Genomic DNA, 17,099 nt, shown 5'->3' with positions numbered 1-17,099 from the left:
TGCTAGTGTATTCAGTTACTGGGTGATCTCTTTCCAATACATCCATTGTTCTGTGCAAGAAGATTGTCAAAGAACTGATTAGCACTCGGTGCCTTTTCAATATCGTGGAGTCATGATCTAATTTATACCTCTCACTGATTCCCCTCCTCTCTTAGGTCATACAGAAAATCAGATAAGACTCAGCTCATGTGGACCAGTATTTCTTCCCAGGCACCCACCCTTCTCTGCTGACCCAAAGGGCAGGTGCTCTCCTCCAACCCATCTTACTCAGTATGGGTATTGAAGAGCAAATTATTTCTGAACTACCAGTGCCTCTTGACCTCCTGAAAATCTTCTACAAGCAGTTCTATCTAGTGCAAAAAAACAAGCACAGTGATCATTCTTGATTCTGTACTAAAACTATACCTGTTCAGCTGGCTTAATAATTAATTGCTGTATTAAAATTTATTCAACATCACTGCTTACCATGAGCCCATCTATGCAAACATTTCCAGGTTCATATGGGACCTAATAAATACAGAGCCGTCCTTCGTTTGTAATCCTACCTTGACCTGGAGTCTAAATATCAACCTTGCACAGCTTCTGAAGTTCTCTCCAAAACATTGGTACAAACATCACTAAAATTCCTTTCCTGGAAAATACTGTTTTTGTTTGCTGTGCGGGTCCTTGTGTACTATCCTTCATATACGCAGTTCTATTTTATTAAAAAAAAAAAAAAACACAACTTCTAAATTTCATTAGGAAAAACGTCTCTGTGCCCCAGACTGTAGATGTCCCCTGCTAGTCTACATCCAAGGCACCAAAGAAAACTATTGCAGTAATTCATTCTTTTCTACCTTTACAACACTCGCACACTCTCCAAGTGGATGGCAAAACTGCAATATGTTCTCTTAGCAAGTAGGCATCCCTGTTCAGCACTGCATTTGTATGTACTAGGTTTTTGCAAAAGCAACTTCCATTGTGCCAGTCTTCATTGTTGATATATGCAGTTTATCCTCCTGGCTCATTGAAGTCTTTGGGAAAGAAAGCCAGCAGATCAATATCACAACAAAAAGATTTTATTGAAGATACCGTGTATGAACAAATCGCCCGACACAGGCCGTGTTTCGCCCACCTAGGGCTGCGTCAGGGGTTACAATGAACAAATATATAATAATTATCATAGATCATAATAAATAAAATATAACATAAAAGAGCAAATATAAGAAAATATATATAAAAGTTTATGTAATGCAACAATTGTGCATATAAACATATATATAAAAGCATAATAAAATCTGACATCACATAACATCAATGCACACTCATACAATTGTTGCATTACATACACTTATTTTATATATATATATATATTTTTTTTTCTTATATATGCTCTGTTATGTACATGTATGTATATATTTGTATTGGACAGTGCGTAGCGATATATTTATTCATGTAATTATTCTAGTATACTCTCTATGTATACCTAGTAATATTCCATATTTTATTATTTGTATTTTTGTCAATTTATATATTTGATATATTATGCTTGTATGTGTGTTATATTTTATTTATTATGATCTATGATGATTATTTTATATTTGTTCATTGTAGCCCCTGACGCAGCCCTAGGTGGGTGAAACACGGCCTGTGTCAGGCGATTTGTTCATACACGGTATCTTCAATAAAATCCTTTTGTTGTGATATTGATCTGCTGGCTTTCTTTCCCATATTGGATTTTGCAGATCATTTGCCTTGTTGTTTTTTGGGACCCTCATTGAAGTCTTTGGACAAACAGTATTCCAGACCTTTTTGCATCATTTCCAACCACCTAGATCTACTAATCTTCCTGGATTGTTTTGACAAATCAGTTCTTCCATAAGGCAGCCTTGAGCTTAGTAGTTTGTCCGCATGCCCGGTTTTTTTTTGAAGGAGAGAGCAGAATAGCTTGCCTGTAACAGGGATTCCCTGTAGCTGACAGAGGAATGCAGCTACATTTTCCCTTGTTTTCTCACCTAAAGCCCAGGTAGTGAGAAGCAAGGAGGAGCACCCCCTCCCCTCTAACATATCAATGAAGACCTGCAGGCTGGGCTGTAGGAGAGTCAACCTATCAGAGTAGCTTCATCAGGATGCTAGTTGCAGTTTAAGCGTGGTTGCATTTCCCTCCTATCTGCAGCGAACCCTTGTTTAGGTAAGCATACACTGGAATAAGTGTTGACTTTGCCAAGTTTATCTGGCTATTGATTTTTGGGTTTTTCTCCCGATCTCCTTTAAAACTTAGCTGTGCTAGATATGTTTACTATACTTATGCCTTCCAAACCAGCTCTACTGCGGTTGAAAGTATACCAAAGATAGATGACATTTAAAGAGAGTCGAGGACTGAAGAAACTTCAGCAGATGGTGATAGAGCTACTCAGTTTTGAATGTCAGATTGTAAAATTACAGCAGCTTTATGTGGCCTAGTAATTTGTATTTATTAGGATTTATTTACTGCCTTTTTGAAGGAATTCACTCAAGGTGTACAGTTTTCATTTTACAGGCTCGGTCAATATTTTCTTATATGGACGGAATCAACGTTTTAAGACAGTTAATGAAAACGTGTCAAAAACCATGGACTCAGTATTCAGTCGTCGTCGGTGGGTGTTTTCGCTCACTGCTGATAGCATTAGTCCTAGACGTTCAAATCCGGGACCTGAGTGGGCTCTGGCTTTTAATATCCGGTTATTTTTAAGCCGGTTAAAACGTAGTCACTTAAGTCCATATTCAACACTTAAGCAGCCATGGGTTACCACATAAAAACAGGACAGACTTTTATGCCTTCCCATTTATACGGTAAACCACATAAGGCCTGAATATCAGCACTTAAGCAGTGAAGTGCTGACTCCACCCCCAACACAGCTTGGCGTTAACCATGATAGTCAGTGGCACTTAGCCAGCTAGCTCCAACCAAGCGATTTAGTGGCGAGCTAAATCACTTTGCATATTGGACCCCTTGTTAATTTTGTGCTATAGTCTCTAAAATCAGATGGCTTGTTTGTCTGTGACATTTTCCCCCCTACTCCCTCAAAAATGCGGGATAATATACATTTTGAAATGATGGTTTTGATCACGGCTTCTAAACCTTCCAACATGGTTCTGGTTATAGGAACCTTTTGTATACTATTCCCCAAGAGAGTCTAGATGTGCAAACTTTTACAAGAGGTTTTTCAAACTAATTTAGCAGGCCTGAAAAAAATACATAAGTTTGACAAATTAGTTGGTGAACCTTTTTTCTCTTAAAATGTGTGCTAAATAGCAAAAGCCATGAACTTCTGCAGATCCATCCAAGATTTTAGTGACATTCATAAAACAAATTTTGTGATCTCAGAGGAAAATCTGTGGCTTTTTTTTCTCTAAATTGTACTTGCATAAAATTCAAACTAGACCGATTCTTGCCCAATTAGTTTTTAGTTTCCTACTGTGCGAACAGGACTGGATCTGGTTCTTTCAGGATGCTCCAAGCCCAAATGGAGAAGTATTTTAAAGATGTCAAAGTTTTGGACTCTACTTGTTACATGCTTATGATTTAGACGACGTTGACCTTGTTGTTTGCTTTCCATCGATACCTTTTCTCCAGAAAAATTCATGTTATCAGGGTTGCAGTGATACCTTGGAGTCTAGTACGCTTTCAGTTGCCTTAATGGATTACCAATATGATGCAGAAGAAAAAGGGACAGAGAGGGAGGTACAGTAGCAATAACCACTTATGAGCTGTTATGTGAAAAAAAATTTTTTCCTGAGCCATGTATTTCCTGGATATAGCACTATATCTAGTTCAAGCAGCCAGTAACTTCAAAACATGGAGAAATCAGAGACTACTGTCCCTACATTTGGATATACAGATCATAAAAATAACCATACTAGGTCAGACCAGTGGTCCATCTAGCACAGTATCCTGCCTCCAACAGTGGCCAATCCAGGTCAGAAGTACCTGGCAGAAACCCAAAGAGTAGCAGCGTTTCCTGCTGCCAAACCCAGGGCAACCCAGTGAAGTATCAAAATTACTTTTAAAAACTTTTAAATTTCTCAGAAGGGTATAAAGTATTATGTTGTTACAGTACATGTGGAAGGAAACCGCGACTTGTGCTATATTGCTGGAAAAGCTTGTTTAGAACACAGCCATAGGCATGTAAAAGCGAATTTTCAAAGCACTTAGACTTACAAAGTTACAGTGAGGGACATTTTCGATATGACGTCTAAGTCGGACTATGGATATTTTACGCTTAAACATTCTAAATCCAAATAGCAAATGTAACCATTTTTGAAAAAAGGAAAAGCTCTCCCCCCCCCCCCACCCCGAATAAAGCTTTGTGTGTTTATCTTTGTAGGCCATTTTCGAGGAAAAAAAAACAAAACGCACACGTTAACGCACAAAATCAAGCCACTGGGATTTAGGAGGGGCCAGCATTTTAAGCAGACTAATGGGGCACCAAAGGGTGCTGTGGACTTCATATAAATGCTCCCAGGTACACATTTCCACTTCAGCACCCTTATCTTGTCTGGGAGGCCCCCCAAAACCCACCCCCAACTGTACACCACTACACTAGCCCTTATGGGTGAAGGGGGCACCTATATGTGAGTACAGTAGGTTTTTAGTGAGTTTTGGAGGGCTCAGTTTCCACCACAAGTGTAATAGATAGGGGGAGGTATGGGCCTGGGTCCAGGTGTCTACAGTGCACTACACCCACCACTAGACTACTCCAGGGAGCTGCATGTTACTCTGATGGACCTGGCTATAACACCTGAGGCTGGTGAGTACAATTGTTCACATTTTTGGGGGGGTGGGAGGGGGGTCATTCCTGAATCCCGCCAGTGGTGATCTGGGCATTTAGGTCTTCTTTTTGTCTTATTTGATAGAAAAATGGATCTAGACCAAAATGTTGAAGTTGTCACCCTTGATGTTTTGGTTTTGTTCCATTATGTCTGTAAACCATGTAAGTCATAGGAACACCCTAATCCTGCTTTCAAAACGCCCCGACACGCCACCTGTGTGATTTGGACGCCCTGCAGACGAATCACATAGACAAACGTCTGCAAAATTGGTTTTGAAAATACCGATTTTGGATGTTTTGAGAAGAAATTCATCCAAATGCTTGCTTTGATTTTTTTGGACATTTTTCTTATTCGAAAATGAGCCCCATAGTAACTAACCTATGGAACTTTGTAAGTCTAAGTGCTTTAAAAATGAGCCCCATTATCTAACAATCTTTTTTTCTTTTTAGCATCTTATGCGAGGTTTGTTTTGTTACCTTAAAGTACTATAATGTGAATAAAAAAAAAAAAAACTGGGTTCATATTAAACTCTTTGGTCAGCATTTCTATTAAATGTCAGCCATGGCATTTAACTATATTCCTGGATATTCGGTACTGGCTACGATCAGAATATCCCGCAGACACTACTGTTCTCCTGATTAACAGTGATGTTCAGCGCTGCTGTACAGACTTAGGGTAGCAATGTTTCTGACCTAAATTGTTCAGATAGTTATCTGAATATCGCCACCATGCATGCACATATTCCAGAGAGCAGCAGGGTGGTCTGTAATCATTCAGCAGCATTTTGTGGACAACTGCTTTTAAACATCATGGCGCTTGTTTTTATAAAAATTGTAAAGTATGAATTTTTTTTTTTTTTACCTATAGCATTCTGAATGTCATGAAAGTGTTTTATAGGGTTTGTAAGCAAATGTGCACTCTTATAGCACTACCCTTGGGAATGAAATGTTTAAGTAAAGTTGTATCAGTTTTGGATTCTGAACTCTGTCAGCTTCCAAAGAGGAGAGAGAAGTAGAAAAGTGAAGTCACAAGCCTGATGGATGATATGTACTTTTTCTGTTTTAAAAATACGTAATGAATTGCCTGTGCAGACCCTCAGAACCTCTGATGTTGCAGGCCTTGGTCTCCTCCTGTTTTATTTTAAAATATTACTTAATGCTGTATAGTATGTCAGAGGAAAGGCACCTGCAGAATGCTAAAACCAGACCTGTGCAATAATCATTTTTTTTTTTTTAAATAATTGTTTTAGGAGAACTAATCCTAACTTTTTTGTTTTTTGGCCTTTGTGTGTTCACTTTCTTTGTAGAGTATGAATGGCATTCCTAAGCAGGAAGTGGATGAAGTGCAAGAGGGCAATTTTACTATCCCTGACTCTGACGTTAAGGGCTCAGAACAGGAACTAACTTTTAGTGCAAGTTACATTCTTCAAAGCCAGAATTATGGTCCCTCCTCCACAAGCAGTGAGGAGAAAGAGAAGGTTTCTGGCCCCCTTCAGAGCAAGGACGAGCCAAGATACCAATCAAGGGCTGAGCCAAGTGTGGAAACAGAGGTCTTTCAGGAGCCTGAGGCTGGGACCTTGACCCCAGTCATCTCTGCTGTACCTCAGCCACACTGCTGTGAGGAAAAAGAGGAGGAGGGTACAGAGGATGGTGAAGAAGTTTATTTTACGACAAGGGAGCCATTTGTAAGGATAAATGGAAAGTTTTACAATTCTCTTGTCGATAATGGGCCTCCCATCCTCATTCGCTGTTTTCAGGTAGTAACCAAGCGATCACTCTTGAAAGAACCTCCTTCCTTGGGGCTTCTTTGCTTCTTTTGGCGAGACAACCAGAACTGAACTCTGCAGCAGGCTTAGACCCCCCCCCCCCCCCTCCAAGAGCTTGAAATTGATGTGGAAGTTTTCATAGTCACAGGGCCAGTGTCTGGAAACCTCAAGACGAGGAGACTGAACCCAATTCTTTAGGCAACAATAGAACAGTTATCAAAATTACCTCCATCCTCTGCCTATCTAGGAAAATTGTTAGGAGATTTTTTCCCCCCTATAATTCCAAAATGTGGTGTAGCCAGTTTCTTTTTACCCCAGCAAATTTGTAATCGCAGTGGCCCCACATGTTGAACTTAAATCAACACAACTGATGATGGAGCAAAACTTTGTAAGTCAATTGGTTAACTTGCTGTGGAATAGCTTCAATTTGATTGAAAGGTGAAGTATTGCATCAACGAACCATTGCTAATGATTCCTTGACATTGAAAATCTTTTGGGCACTATAGAATTTGTCGTTAATGAACTTCCAAATCAAATATGGCCTGGTCTAAACTAAAATCAGTCCAACAGCATTTAGATTTGCAGTATAAAGCCTGAGTTCTTTAGATGTCTAGGAACGTAAGATCAATAACTTCCAAGTTGAATGGCTCAGCTCTCAAAATGGAGTAGATACAATTTGGAAGTCATTGAGCTTATATTCCTAGACACCTGAAGAGCTCAGGTTTTATACCACAACTCTAAATGCTGGTGGCTTGCTTTAAGTGTAGACTAGAAGACTTGGTTGTCACATAATTGCTCTTCCAATCATTTACGCCCATCGGCAGCAGTAGTCTTCCAATCTTCAGCTGCCATTGATGGCAGATGTCCAGCTGAGGTTTATTGCCTGCTTCAGTGGTTAGACGTACTAATGGTTTCTACTAAAGTAGATGTGTTCTCATAAGGACCTTTAGAGGGGCATTTTCAATAAAACGTCTAAGTCTGATTTTGGATGTTTTGCTAAAAAACGTCCAAAAAGCGAGTTGCGAACATGGACTTTTCCAGGTTCAAAAATGGATCTCTTTTTGGTTTGAAAATCACCTTTTTCAACATGTTTTGGGCTTAGTGCATTTTTCTTTTGAAACCATTTTGGAAAAAAGAAACCATCCAAGAGCAAAATGTCCAAAAAACAGCCATTGGGATGCCTGGGGCCATCATTCTTAGCTCACTGGCCACACACAAAACATTGCAGCAGAGCAGTATTGGGGACATTGCAGTGGACATCACATAAAAGGTCCCAGGTCATCTCAATAACACCGCCTTATATTTATTTGGATTTATTGACCACCTTTCTGAAGAGATTCACCCAAGGCAGTGTACAGCAGGTACAGTTTAACATAAAACGTACAAGGTCTCCATCATAAAACATATCGGGACAGACTTATGAACCTCAACATGTATTCACTGGAAGAGAGGAAGGAGAGAGAGGATACAATATCAGTGGCACCAATGTACGGGAGGTGAGCCTTTTTCAAATGATGGAAAACCCTGAAATGAGAGGGTATAGGAAGAAGTTGAGGGGAAATATGCGTAGGAGGACTCTAAGAAAATACTCCTTCACGGAAAGGGTGGTGGATGCGTGGCCTCCTGGTGTGAGGTAGGTGAGGAAGACTGTCAGATTTTAAGGAAGCGTGGTACAGGCGTGTGGGATCCCTTAGGAAAAGGAGGAGTTAGTGGTTACTGAGGAAGGAAAGACTTTTTCTAGCATAACAATAGTAAAATTACCAAATATAAACATAAATTCAAATCAATGAGGTAAACTTGGAAGCTGCAAATTGAAAATCTAATAAGACGAACATGAAACAGTATCAGAAATATAAACGTTTAATAGCACTTCAAAACAATTATGTAACAGAAATACGCACCGAGATGGGAGAGACATGCATATAGTATTTGATTATCTGCGCACATAAGGGTGTGCCCCTCCCAGATCCAAGCCATGTGAACAGCCACCTGCAGGGCACGCACCATCAAAAATAAGCGCATGCTTACATGATAGCATAGATTGTAGGGTGAGAAAACCCACTGTACCTCACTATACACCATTACAGTAGCCCTCTAGCTTGTAGGCGTCAACAAAAAGTGGCACATTTCTTGGGCAGACTGGATGGACCGTGCAGGTCTTTTTCTGCCGTCATCTACTATGTTACTATATATGTAGGTACATTTAGTGGGGGGGGGGGGGATTTTTGGAGGGCTCACACGTTTCACCACAAGTGTACTACTGGTTAGTGGGATATGGTATGGGCCTGGGTTCCCTTCTCTACAGTCCACTGCACTGACCACTATGCTACTCCTGGGACCTGCCTGCTGCTTTAATAAGAATGGCCATCGTATCTGAAGCTGTCGTAGAGCCCGGTATGTACTGGTACTGTCACAGTCGCATCTTAGGGCTTTATGCCTTAATCCCTTCAGTGGTCATTTAGGGCACTTTTGGTCACGTATTACAGGGCTAGCCAAAAAGCCCTAGCTGTTTTTCCACTTTGTTTCATTATTGCAGAAAAATGTCTTATCTGTTGGTGCCACCCATGTCCTGTCCAAAACACACCCCCTTGAAATTTGGATGAACTGTGAAGCAAAATGTCTAAAATCAGAGCGTTGAAGATCAGAACGAGACGTTTTGAGAGAAAAATGTCCAAGATCAGAACTTGAGACGTTTTGAGAGAGAGAAAAATGTCCAAGATCAGAACTTGAGACGTTTTGAGAGAGAGAAAAATGTCCATCTACCACCTTATGATTTGTGGACTTTTTTTTTGTTTTGAAACTGAGCCCCTTAACTTTTAACAATCATGGTGGCAGCTGTCAAGCCATTCCAAGGTGGCAGGGAACTGATTTCTTTGGTAAATCCTTGCAGTTAATCTGACTAACGTGTCTTTTTAGAAATAAATTAACAGGTGGCGGTGCATATATTTTTCTGTTTCTCCTACGTAAAGCCCCTCTATGCAGTACTGTTAATTTACTAACATCTATCTGACAGTGATTTGAAAAGAGATCATGGGCGGACCTGCCTGTGTACCAGCCAGTTTGGTTTCTGTAAAGAAAGAGCCGTATAACTATATTCGTATTTAAAATAGAGTTTATTTGTCATCCGTTGCGAGCAGGGACTCATAGAATGTTTTTTTCTCAGAAATTGGAATTATAGATCCTGGAAAGCAATAGACAAAATGTTTAAAAATTAATTTAAAAAAAAATAAATAAATAAATAAACGAATAAAACCAAAAGTAGTGAATTATGCCTCCCATTCTAGTTTCCATATAGAATCGCAGCAAAGTCGAGGAGAAGCCAGAGGCATTATTGACTTCTTCCCCAATGCCTGGTGAATGTGAAAGTTGGACTGATACAATATTAAATCCCTCAGACCATGCAGTATGTGCTAGATCCATGATACTTTCAACAGATCACTGTCAGAGCAATGTCTACCACCAACACCATCCCCTACCAGGAAAAACAAAAAACAACTTGACAGTGTCTTCCAACTTTCCTTTTATAGCCCCCTTTAGTGAAGACCCAGACGGTGACCATCTCCGATAGGTCCAGTACATTGAAGAGCGAGATCCCCACCAAAGAGGTTCCTTTAGTCCACACTGAAACCAAGACCATTACCTATGAAGCTGCACAGGTGAGCATGTTTTACTAGGAGATCCAACACGCAAGGTAAGTAGTGCAGGACCCAGCAATCCTTTATTTATTATTTATAAAACAGAGCTTACAATGTTGGAAGGCGAGCAATTTGACTGAAAGTCAACTTACAACCTGGAGTTGACCAGGTATTGCTGGGCTATATATACTCCAGGTTGTAAGTTGACTTGCAGTCAAATTGCTCGTCTTCCAACATTGTAAACCAGTGGCGTAGCCAAGGGTGAGCCTGGGTGGGCCCAGGCCCACCCATTACCACCACACCTATGATGTGGCTGGCAGGGATCCCCGAGCCCCACCAGCTGAAAACTCCCAACAACTGTCCCTCCTGCATACCTTGGAAATAACAGATCTTCGCTTGCAGAGACTGATACATGCTGCTCGCACCGGTCCCAAAGCCTTCTCTGTGATGTATTCCCGCCTATGCAGAACCAGGAAGTTGCATCAGAGGGAAGGCTGTGGGGCCAACATGCAGTGTGTATTAGTTGCTGTTCGCTGAAGGTGAAAATCTGCTATTTAAAAGGTATGCGGGGGAGGGGGATGTTTGAGAGACCATATGGCATGCAGGCGAGAGAGGGAGACACCAAATCACTTGTGCAACAGGGCGGAGTTCTTCTGCCCACCCATCTTGGGCCCAGGCCCACCCAAAATTGGGTGTCTGGCTACGCCCCTGTTGTAAACACTGTTTTGATGAAAAAGCTTATCTATATAGATGATGAAAATGAATCACTGTGCAGACTAGGTAGCTTTATGATCCTTTACCCATTGTCATGACAACAATCTAAGGTCATTGTACAGCAGTGTGTATTCAGTCATCCTAATTTTATCTGTTAAACACAGAGCCAGCTGAACTATTAGGCCGGCTAGACAGTTGACTAGAGTGTCAGCTTCTAGCAGGGGTAGCAACTACGTTAGCTAGGACAGGAAAACAGTAGGTCCTGGCAGCCACATCCATTCCAAAAAAAAAAAAAATCCATGCAACAAGAAATATGAAAACAGCCCGCCATACCATGGATTTATCTTTGTATGTTAGATTTTATGTTAAAAAAAAAAAGTGGTTTGACTATTATTTCTAAACCTCTGAGCTTTTTCATCCCAGCATTTAGCCTGTGGTGCAGAGAGAATAGGAGGGGATGGGGAGCAGACACAGCAGAGCTACTCTGCAACCTAATCAAGCCCCTTCCCTTCACTGTCTTGGGGTCTAAAAGGGAGGGGGGCGGCGAGACAAGTCAACAGCAGAACCAAGAAGAATTCAGGGGTCCTTTTACTAAGCTGTGGCAAAAGCGGGCCTGCGCTGGCATCAGCTTGCGTTTTTGATGTGCGCCGATGCCCCCTTTTACTACAACAGGTAAAAGGCTTTTTTTTTTTTTTTTTTTTTTTAAGAAATGGCCGTGCCGTGCGACCATTTTGGGAGGAGGGTCACTTACCATCACCCATTGGTAACTGGGCAGTGCGTGGCATTGCGTGATTACCGCTGGGTAAACACCGGTGGTACAAAAATTTTAAACATTTTGTAGTGCCGTAAATGGTGCACGCTGGGGGTGGGAACTACTGCTGGGCTGCTGCGGTAGCCCAGTGGTACTTCTGTTCAGCAAGCGGTAAGCCCGCGTTGGGCCAACCACATATAGGAAATTTAAAATGATGCAGTCTTGAGACAATATTTTATAACCAAAAGTATTAATAGTATCTGATTTGCTAATCTGAACCTTTAGAGGTTTCCCTGAGACGCACAGCACCCTCGCTCGTAGCATATTATAATAAAATATACAGTACACAGACATGATCTTCATCTGTCTTTTGCTGGTCCATCCTGCATTAGCCTTAATTCCCTAATCCCCACCTGTCTTTTGCCATATGCAGGACACAAGATTGTAGAAGTCCATCGAACATGTGCTTTAGTTCCCAATACCTCAGCCATGTTTTGTTACTGTCTGTTTATGCAACCCGTGTGCTTATTCCATGCATTTTCTTTCACTGTTTGACTCCAATACCACTCCCGGAACGGCATTCCAGGTATCCACTACCTTCTATGTGAAAACGTATGTCCTGATCCTACCCCCAAGTCTACTATTCTACAGCCTCCATGTCTCTAAGAGGCTTGTTTGTATATTAATACCTTTAAAATACTTAAAGTCTATCATCTCTTCTCTCTCATTTCGTATAGCTTGTCCATATTCTGGTCTTATATGTCTTAGTGTTTATAGAAATCAAAACAAGTCCAAGTTTTTCCCCCCTTTTTTTTTCTTTATCAAAGTGGAGTTTAAACTTAACAGTTCAAATCTTCCCAGACAAGATACTTGAGTGGTTTTTAATTTACGTTAATTTCCAACTTAAACATTCAGCATTGTTTTGTTAGATACTTCATGATTGCCAACTTCTCTGGTACATATGTACCAGATACCTTGGAAGAGCTGGGCTTATGCATTTTGGTGTGTTAAATTTTATGAAATCTATATTTAAAACACATATTTGTAAAGCACGTTTGTAAAATTGAAGAAAAAGCAAAATATGGTAGGAGGACCCTATGATGGTTGTCAGGGAAGAAAGCTCACCTTTTCAATTTATTTATTGCTATTTACGGAAATCTGAGTACTTCTGGAATCTAATTATCTTTGCATCTGTCCAATACACCCAGATTTTCAAAGTCAGTAGCGCCAAACTATAGATATTTTTATTTTCAGTGAGACCCTCTATGCAATTGAACATTTTATTATAGTAGGAGATTCCAGCACGTTGGCAGGGTTGCAGTTTCCATAGAAGAGGTTCTCTTTATGTAAAATAGGTTTCCCCAACACAGATTCCGACTGAATAGAAGCTTTCAGAACTTGTGGCTGCCATTTCCCAGACACGATGCATGGGCGATTGCAATGGTATTAGGACGTTAGATTCTCCTTTCTAGTTTTGATAGCTTTTGGGCATGAAAGTGCTATAAATCTAATACAAATAAAAATGTGAAAAGTATTTACTAATTACCGAATCATTCCTTCTCCAGCCAAATAGATTATTTTGAGGAATCTGTAGGATTATATGACCAGTGTCCGAGACGTAGAGATCGAGCCTGATAAGGGGGAGCATTAAGGTTTTTAATCTTTGATAATATTGAATTATTTTTTTAATTGCATATTTTGCCATTTTATGATTTTGATACATTTGGTATTCAGAGTGAGCAAAAGCAGGAACCTTGATGCTGTTGTGTTAATAGGATTTGTAGAGAACATGGGACAGAAGTATAGAAAGAACACATTTGTTCAGGAACCTAGAAGAAACCAAACATAGCTTAGTCTGCTGTAGAGCATGGTTCACATTTTTGCATCTATACTTTAGACTGAAGACGGTAATGGAGATTTAAATCCTGGTATTCTACTGACTGCTCAGACCATAACCTCGGAGACCACCAACAGCACCACCACTACTCAGATCACAAAGGTAACAGAGAACAAAAAATACCGAGTCCTCATCCGTACTCCCCATTATTACCTGCTTGAATGAAGCACTCACATTATCCAGGAACCCTTCAGTAACAGACTTTGAGGCATATTTTCAAAGCACTTTGGGAGGCTAAGTTCCATAGGTTTCTATGGATCTTTGGGAGGCTAAGTGCTTTGAAAATGAGCTTGATAGGGTCTCATTAAAAAAAAAAAAAAAAAGTCCAAAAAGCATCAAAGCAGACATTTGGACGTTTTGCTTCTCAAGACCTATTGTTCAGACGTTTATTTATGCAATTCAACTGCAGTGCATCCAAATCACAAGGGGGGAGGGGTGTTTTGGGGGTGAGATGAGGGTGGTATCATAAGGGGGTGAGATGAGGGTGGGCTTAGGGCGTTCCTAACACTTGGGATGTTTTACAGCCATAATGGAACAAAATGAAAACGTCTAGGGCTGAAACTTCAACGTTTTGGTCTAGACCTGTTTTTAGAACAAATAAGACCAAAAAAAAATAATAATAAGGTGCCCTAAATGACCAGAGGGACTCAGGGATGACCCCTTCCTTACTCCCCAAGTGGTCACTACCCCCCTCTCCCACCCTTCCCTCCCCAAAAGTGTGAATAAAAATAGTACTTACCAGCCTCTATGACCATCTCAACTGTTATAGGCAGGGCCATTAGCATTCAGGTCCCTGGAGTAGTCTAGTGCTCAGTGCAGTGCACTGTAGACAGGTGGACCCAGGCTCATAACTCCCCCCCCCCCTCTCTGTTAAACTTGTGCTGGAAACCGAGCCCTCTGAAACTCACCAGAAACCCTCTGTACCCACATATAGGTGCCCCCTGCACGCACAAGGGCTGTTGTGTAGTGGTGTACAGTTGGGGATGGTGGGTTTTGGAGGGCTCAGCAGACAAGATAGGGGAGAAAAAGAGTGAGGGGGAGTATTTATACCAAGACCACTGCAGTGCCCCCTAGGGTGCCTCATTGCTGTCCTGGGATGTCTGGGGGACTAGTCTGCTGAAAGTACTGGCCCCTCCTACATCGCAATGGCTTGAGTTTTCTATGTTTTTACATTTTGTTCCCCCAAAAAATGGCCTGAAAAGATAAACGCACAGAGCACAAAAACTTCTTATAAATGGTATTTTCGAAATCAAAGAAAGCTTTTGTGGTTTCAAACATAGCCATATTTTCTGTTCGGATTTGGTACGTGTAGCGCAAAATGTCCAAAATCCGACGTGGACATCATATCAAATGCCCCTCCAATGAGTCCTTTCTATGGTATGTCTTCCTGCATTTCTCTCTTCCTTTGTCTATCTCTTGGCTTTAACTAGTTAGAGAGGGGAGGCTATAATGTACCCATGCCAGCTGTTCCATATGATGTGATAGAAACACACACACGAGGAGCTTCAGCGACATACAGGATGGTATATTTTCTGTAGAAAAAGAAATCCAAGGAGAAAGGAAAGAAATAGTGCTTTATAGAGTGTGGTAACAGCTAGTACTGTAGTTGAATTGAAGTATGCTTTGGGTAATAGTAAGACCAGGTTTCAGAGGTTGACTTGGAGATCATGGAGATAATGGATGTTTAATTGTATAGTCATCTACCCAGAATGGTAAAGGACCAAGGGAGGGAGATGATAAATCCAGCCTGCAGGTGATTGGACTTAAAAGAGCCAAGCAGCTTGGGTGGACCAGTAGGTCTGAGTAGGCATCTGCTATATTACCATATTGAATCCTGTAATTTGGTGGTTCCCAAACCTGGTCCTGGAGGCACCCCAGCCACTCAGGTTGTCAGGATATCCACAATGAATATTCATGAGAGAGGTTTGCATGCCCTGCCTCTACTGCATGCAAATCTCTCTCATGAATATTCATTGTGGACATCCTGAAACCCTGACTGGCTGGGGTACCACTGCTCTAACTGAAAAGAGCTTCCAGTACCATAGGCTACGTCTGCCATGTAGAGTGAACCTTATGTCCATGACCCTTAGGGGTTTTTTGTTGTTTTTTTTTAATTATTTGAATTTAGTCACACTTTTTCAGTAGTAGCTCAAGGTGAGTTACATTCAGGTACACTAGATATTTCCCCATCCATGGAGGGCTTACAATCTGAGTTTGTACCTGAGGCAATGGAGGATTAAGTGAGTTGCCCAGAGTCACAAGGAGCTGCCTGTGCCTGAAGTGGGAATCAAACTCAGTTCCTCAGTTCCCCAGGACCAAAGTCCACCACCCTAACCACTAGGCCACTCCTCCACTGTTGCTACTATTTGAGAGATTCTACATGGAATGCTGCTATTCCACTAGCAACATTCCATGTAGAAGTCGACCCTTGCAGATCACCAATGTGGCCGTGCAGGCTTCTGCTTCTGTGAGTCTGACATCCTGCACGTATGTGCAGGACGTCAGACTCACAGAAACAGAAGCCTGCGCAGCCTTCTACATGGAATGTTGCTAGTGGAATAGCAACATTCCATGTAGAATCTCCAATAGTATCTATTTTATTTTTGTTACATTTGTACCCCGCACTTTCCCACTCATGGCAGGCTTAATGCGGCTTACATGGGGCAATGGAGGATTAAGTGACTTGCCCAGAGTCACAAGGAGCTGCCTGTGCCTGAAGTGGGAATTGAACTCAGTTCCTCAGGACCAAAGTCCACCACCCTAACCACTAGGCCACTCCTCCACTGTTGCTACTATTTGAGATTCTACATGGAATGTTGCTATTCCACTAGCAACATTCCATGTAGAAGTCGGCCCTTGCAGATCACCAATGTGGCCGCGCAGGCTTCTGCCTCTGTGAGTCCGAGGACGTCAGACTTACAGAAACAGTAACGTGTATCCACCATTTACACACATTGCAAATGCTAACGCAGCTTAGTAAACATACCCCTAGGTTATTCATCTTCTCCTTAAATGATTCACTGCAGAATGTTAAAGCAAATAACAGATTCCCCCAAATCCGGTCTGTGCTGGGCTGCAGAAGTGTTGACTGTCTGCTGCTGGTACAAAGCTAGCTAGATGTAGAGAATGAAAAGCAGGAAAAAGGGAGGCACCAGACGGTAAGTTTAAAGAGAGGATAAGGTAGTCCAATCAAATACCTACAAAAAAAATGTTTTGGCCTGCATTAAAATGTTATAATGCAGGCCAAAACATTTTTTTTACACTATGAAGCTTCTATAAAACTAAACTTTCCATCTGTCTCCATTTACTTCTAGACCTGGAAACTCATGTCTTCTCTAGTTTCCTTCTATGAATTAAATACAAAAAGCCTTTACACTTTTCAAGCTGTCCAGATTTTGGAACTCCTTACCCCTAGCGTTAAAACTACACCCACATATTTCTCTTTTCGCAAAAACTTTAAAAAAACCTCATCTTTTTACTGAGGTTTACCGATTTTCCTAATGACTTGTGATTTGCTTTGAACTAACTGTTGGTAGTTGGCAGACA

General features: G+C 41.2%; 1 protein-coding gene across 8 annotated transcripts in view; it reads left to right on the top strand.

Moving 5' to 3' along the window:
• Positions 1–17,099, top strand: part of EPB41 (erythrocyte membrane protein band 4.1) — a 172,946-nt gene that overhangs the window by 147,594 nt on the left and 8,253 nt on the right. For 4 of the 8 annotated variants that reach the window (XM_030219812.1, XM_030219813.1, XM_030219811.1 and 1 more), the window contains exons 22-24: positions 6,098–6,547; positions 10,084–10,212; positions 13,554–13,655. In XM_030219812.1, coding sequence (XP_030075672.1) covers positions 6,098–6,547; positions 10,084–10,212; positions 13,554–13,655 — 681 coding nt within the window. The remainder of the gene's footprint in view (positions 1–6,097; positions 6,548–10,083; positions 10,213–13,553; positions 13,656–17,099) is intronic. The other 4 variants (XM_030219815.1, XM_030219817.1, XM_030219816.1 and 1 more) reach the window with 2 other exon arrangements.

The sequence above is a fragment of the Microcaecilia unicolor genome, chromosome 11 (genome assembly GCF_901765095.1).
Source record: "Microcaecilia unicolor chromosome 11, aMicUni1.1, whole genome shotgun sequence".
NCBI classification, from domain to species: domain Eukaryota; kingdom Metazoa; phylum Chordata; class Amphibia; order Gymnophiona; family Siphonopidae; genus Microcaecilia; species Microcaecilia unicolor.
This window is presented reverse-complemented; position numbering and strand designations above follow the sequence as displayed.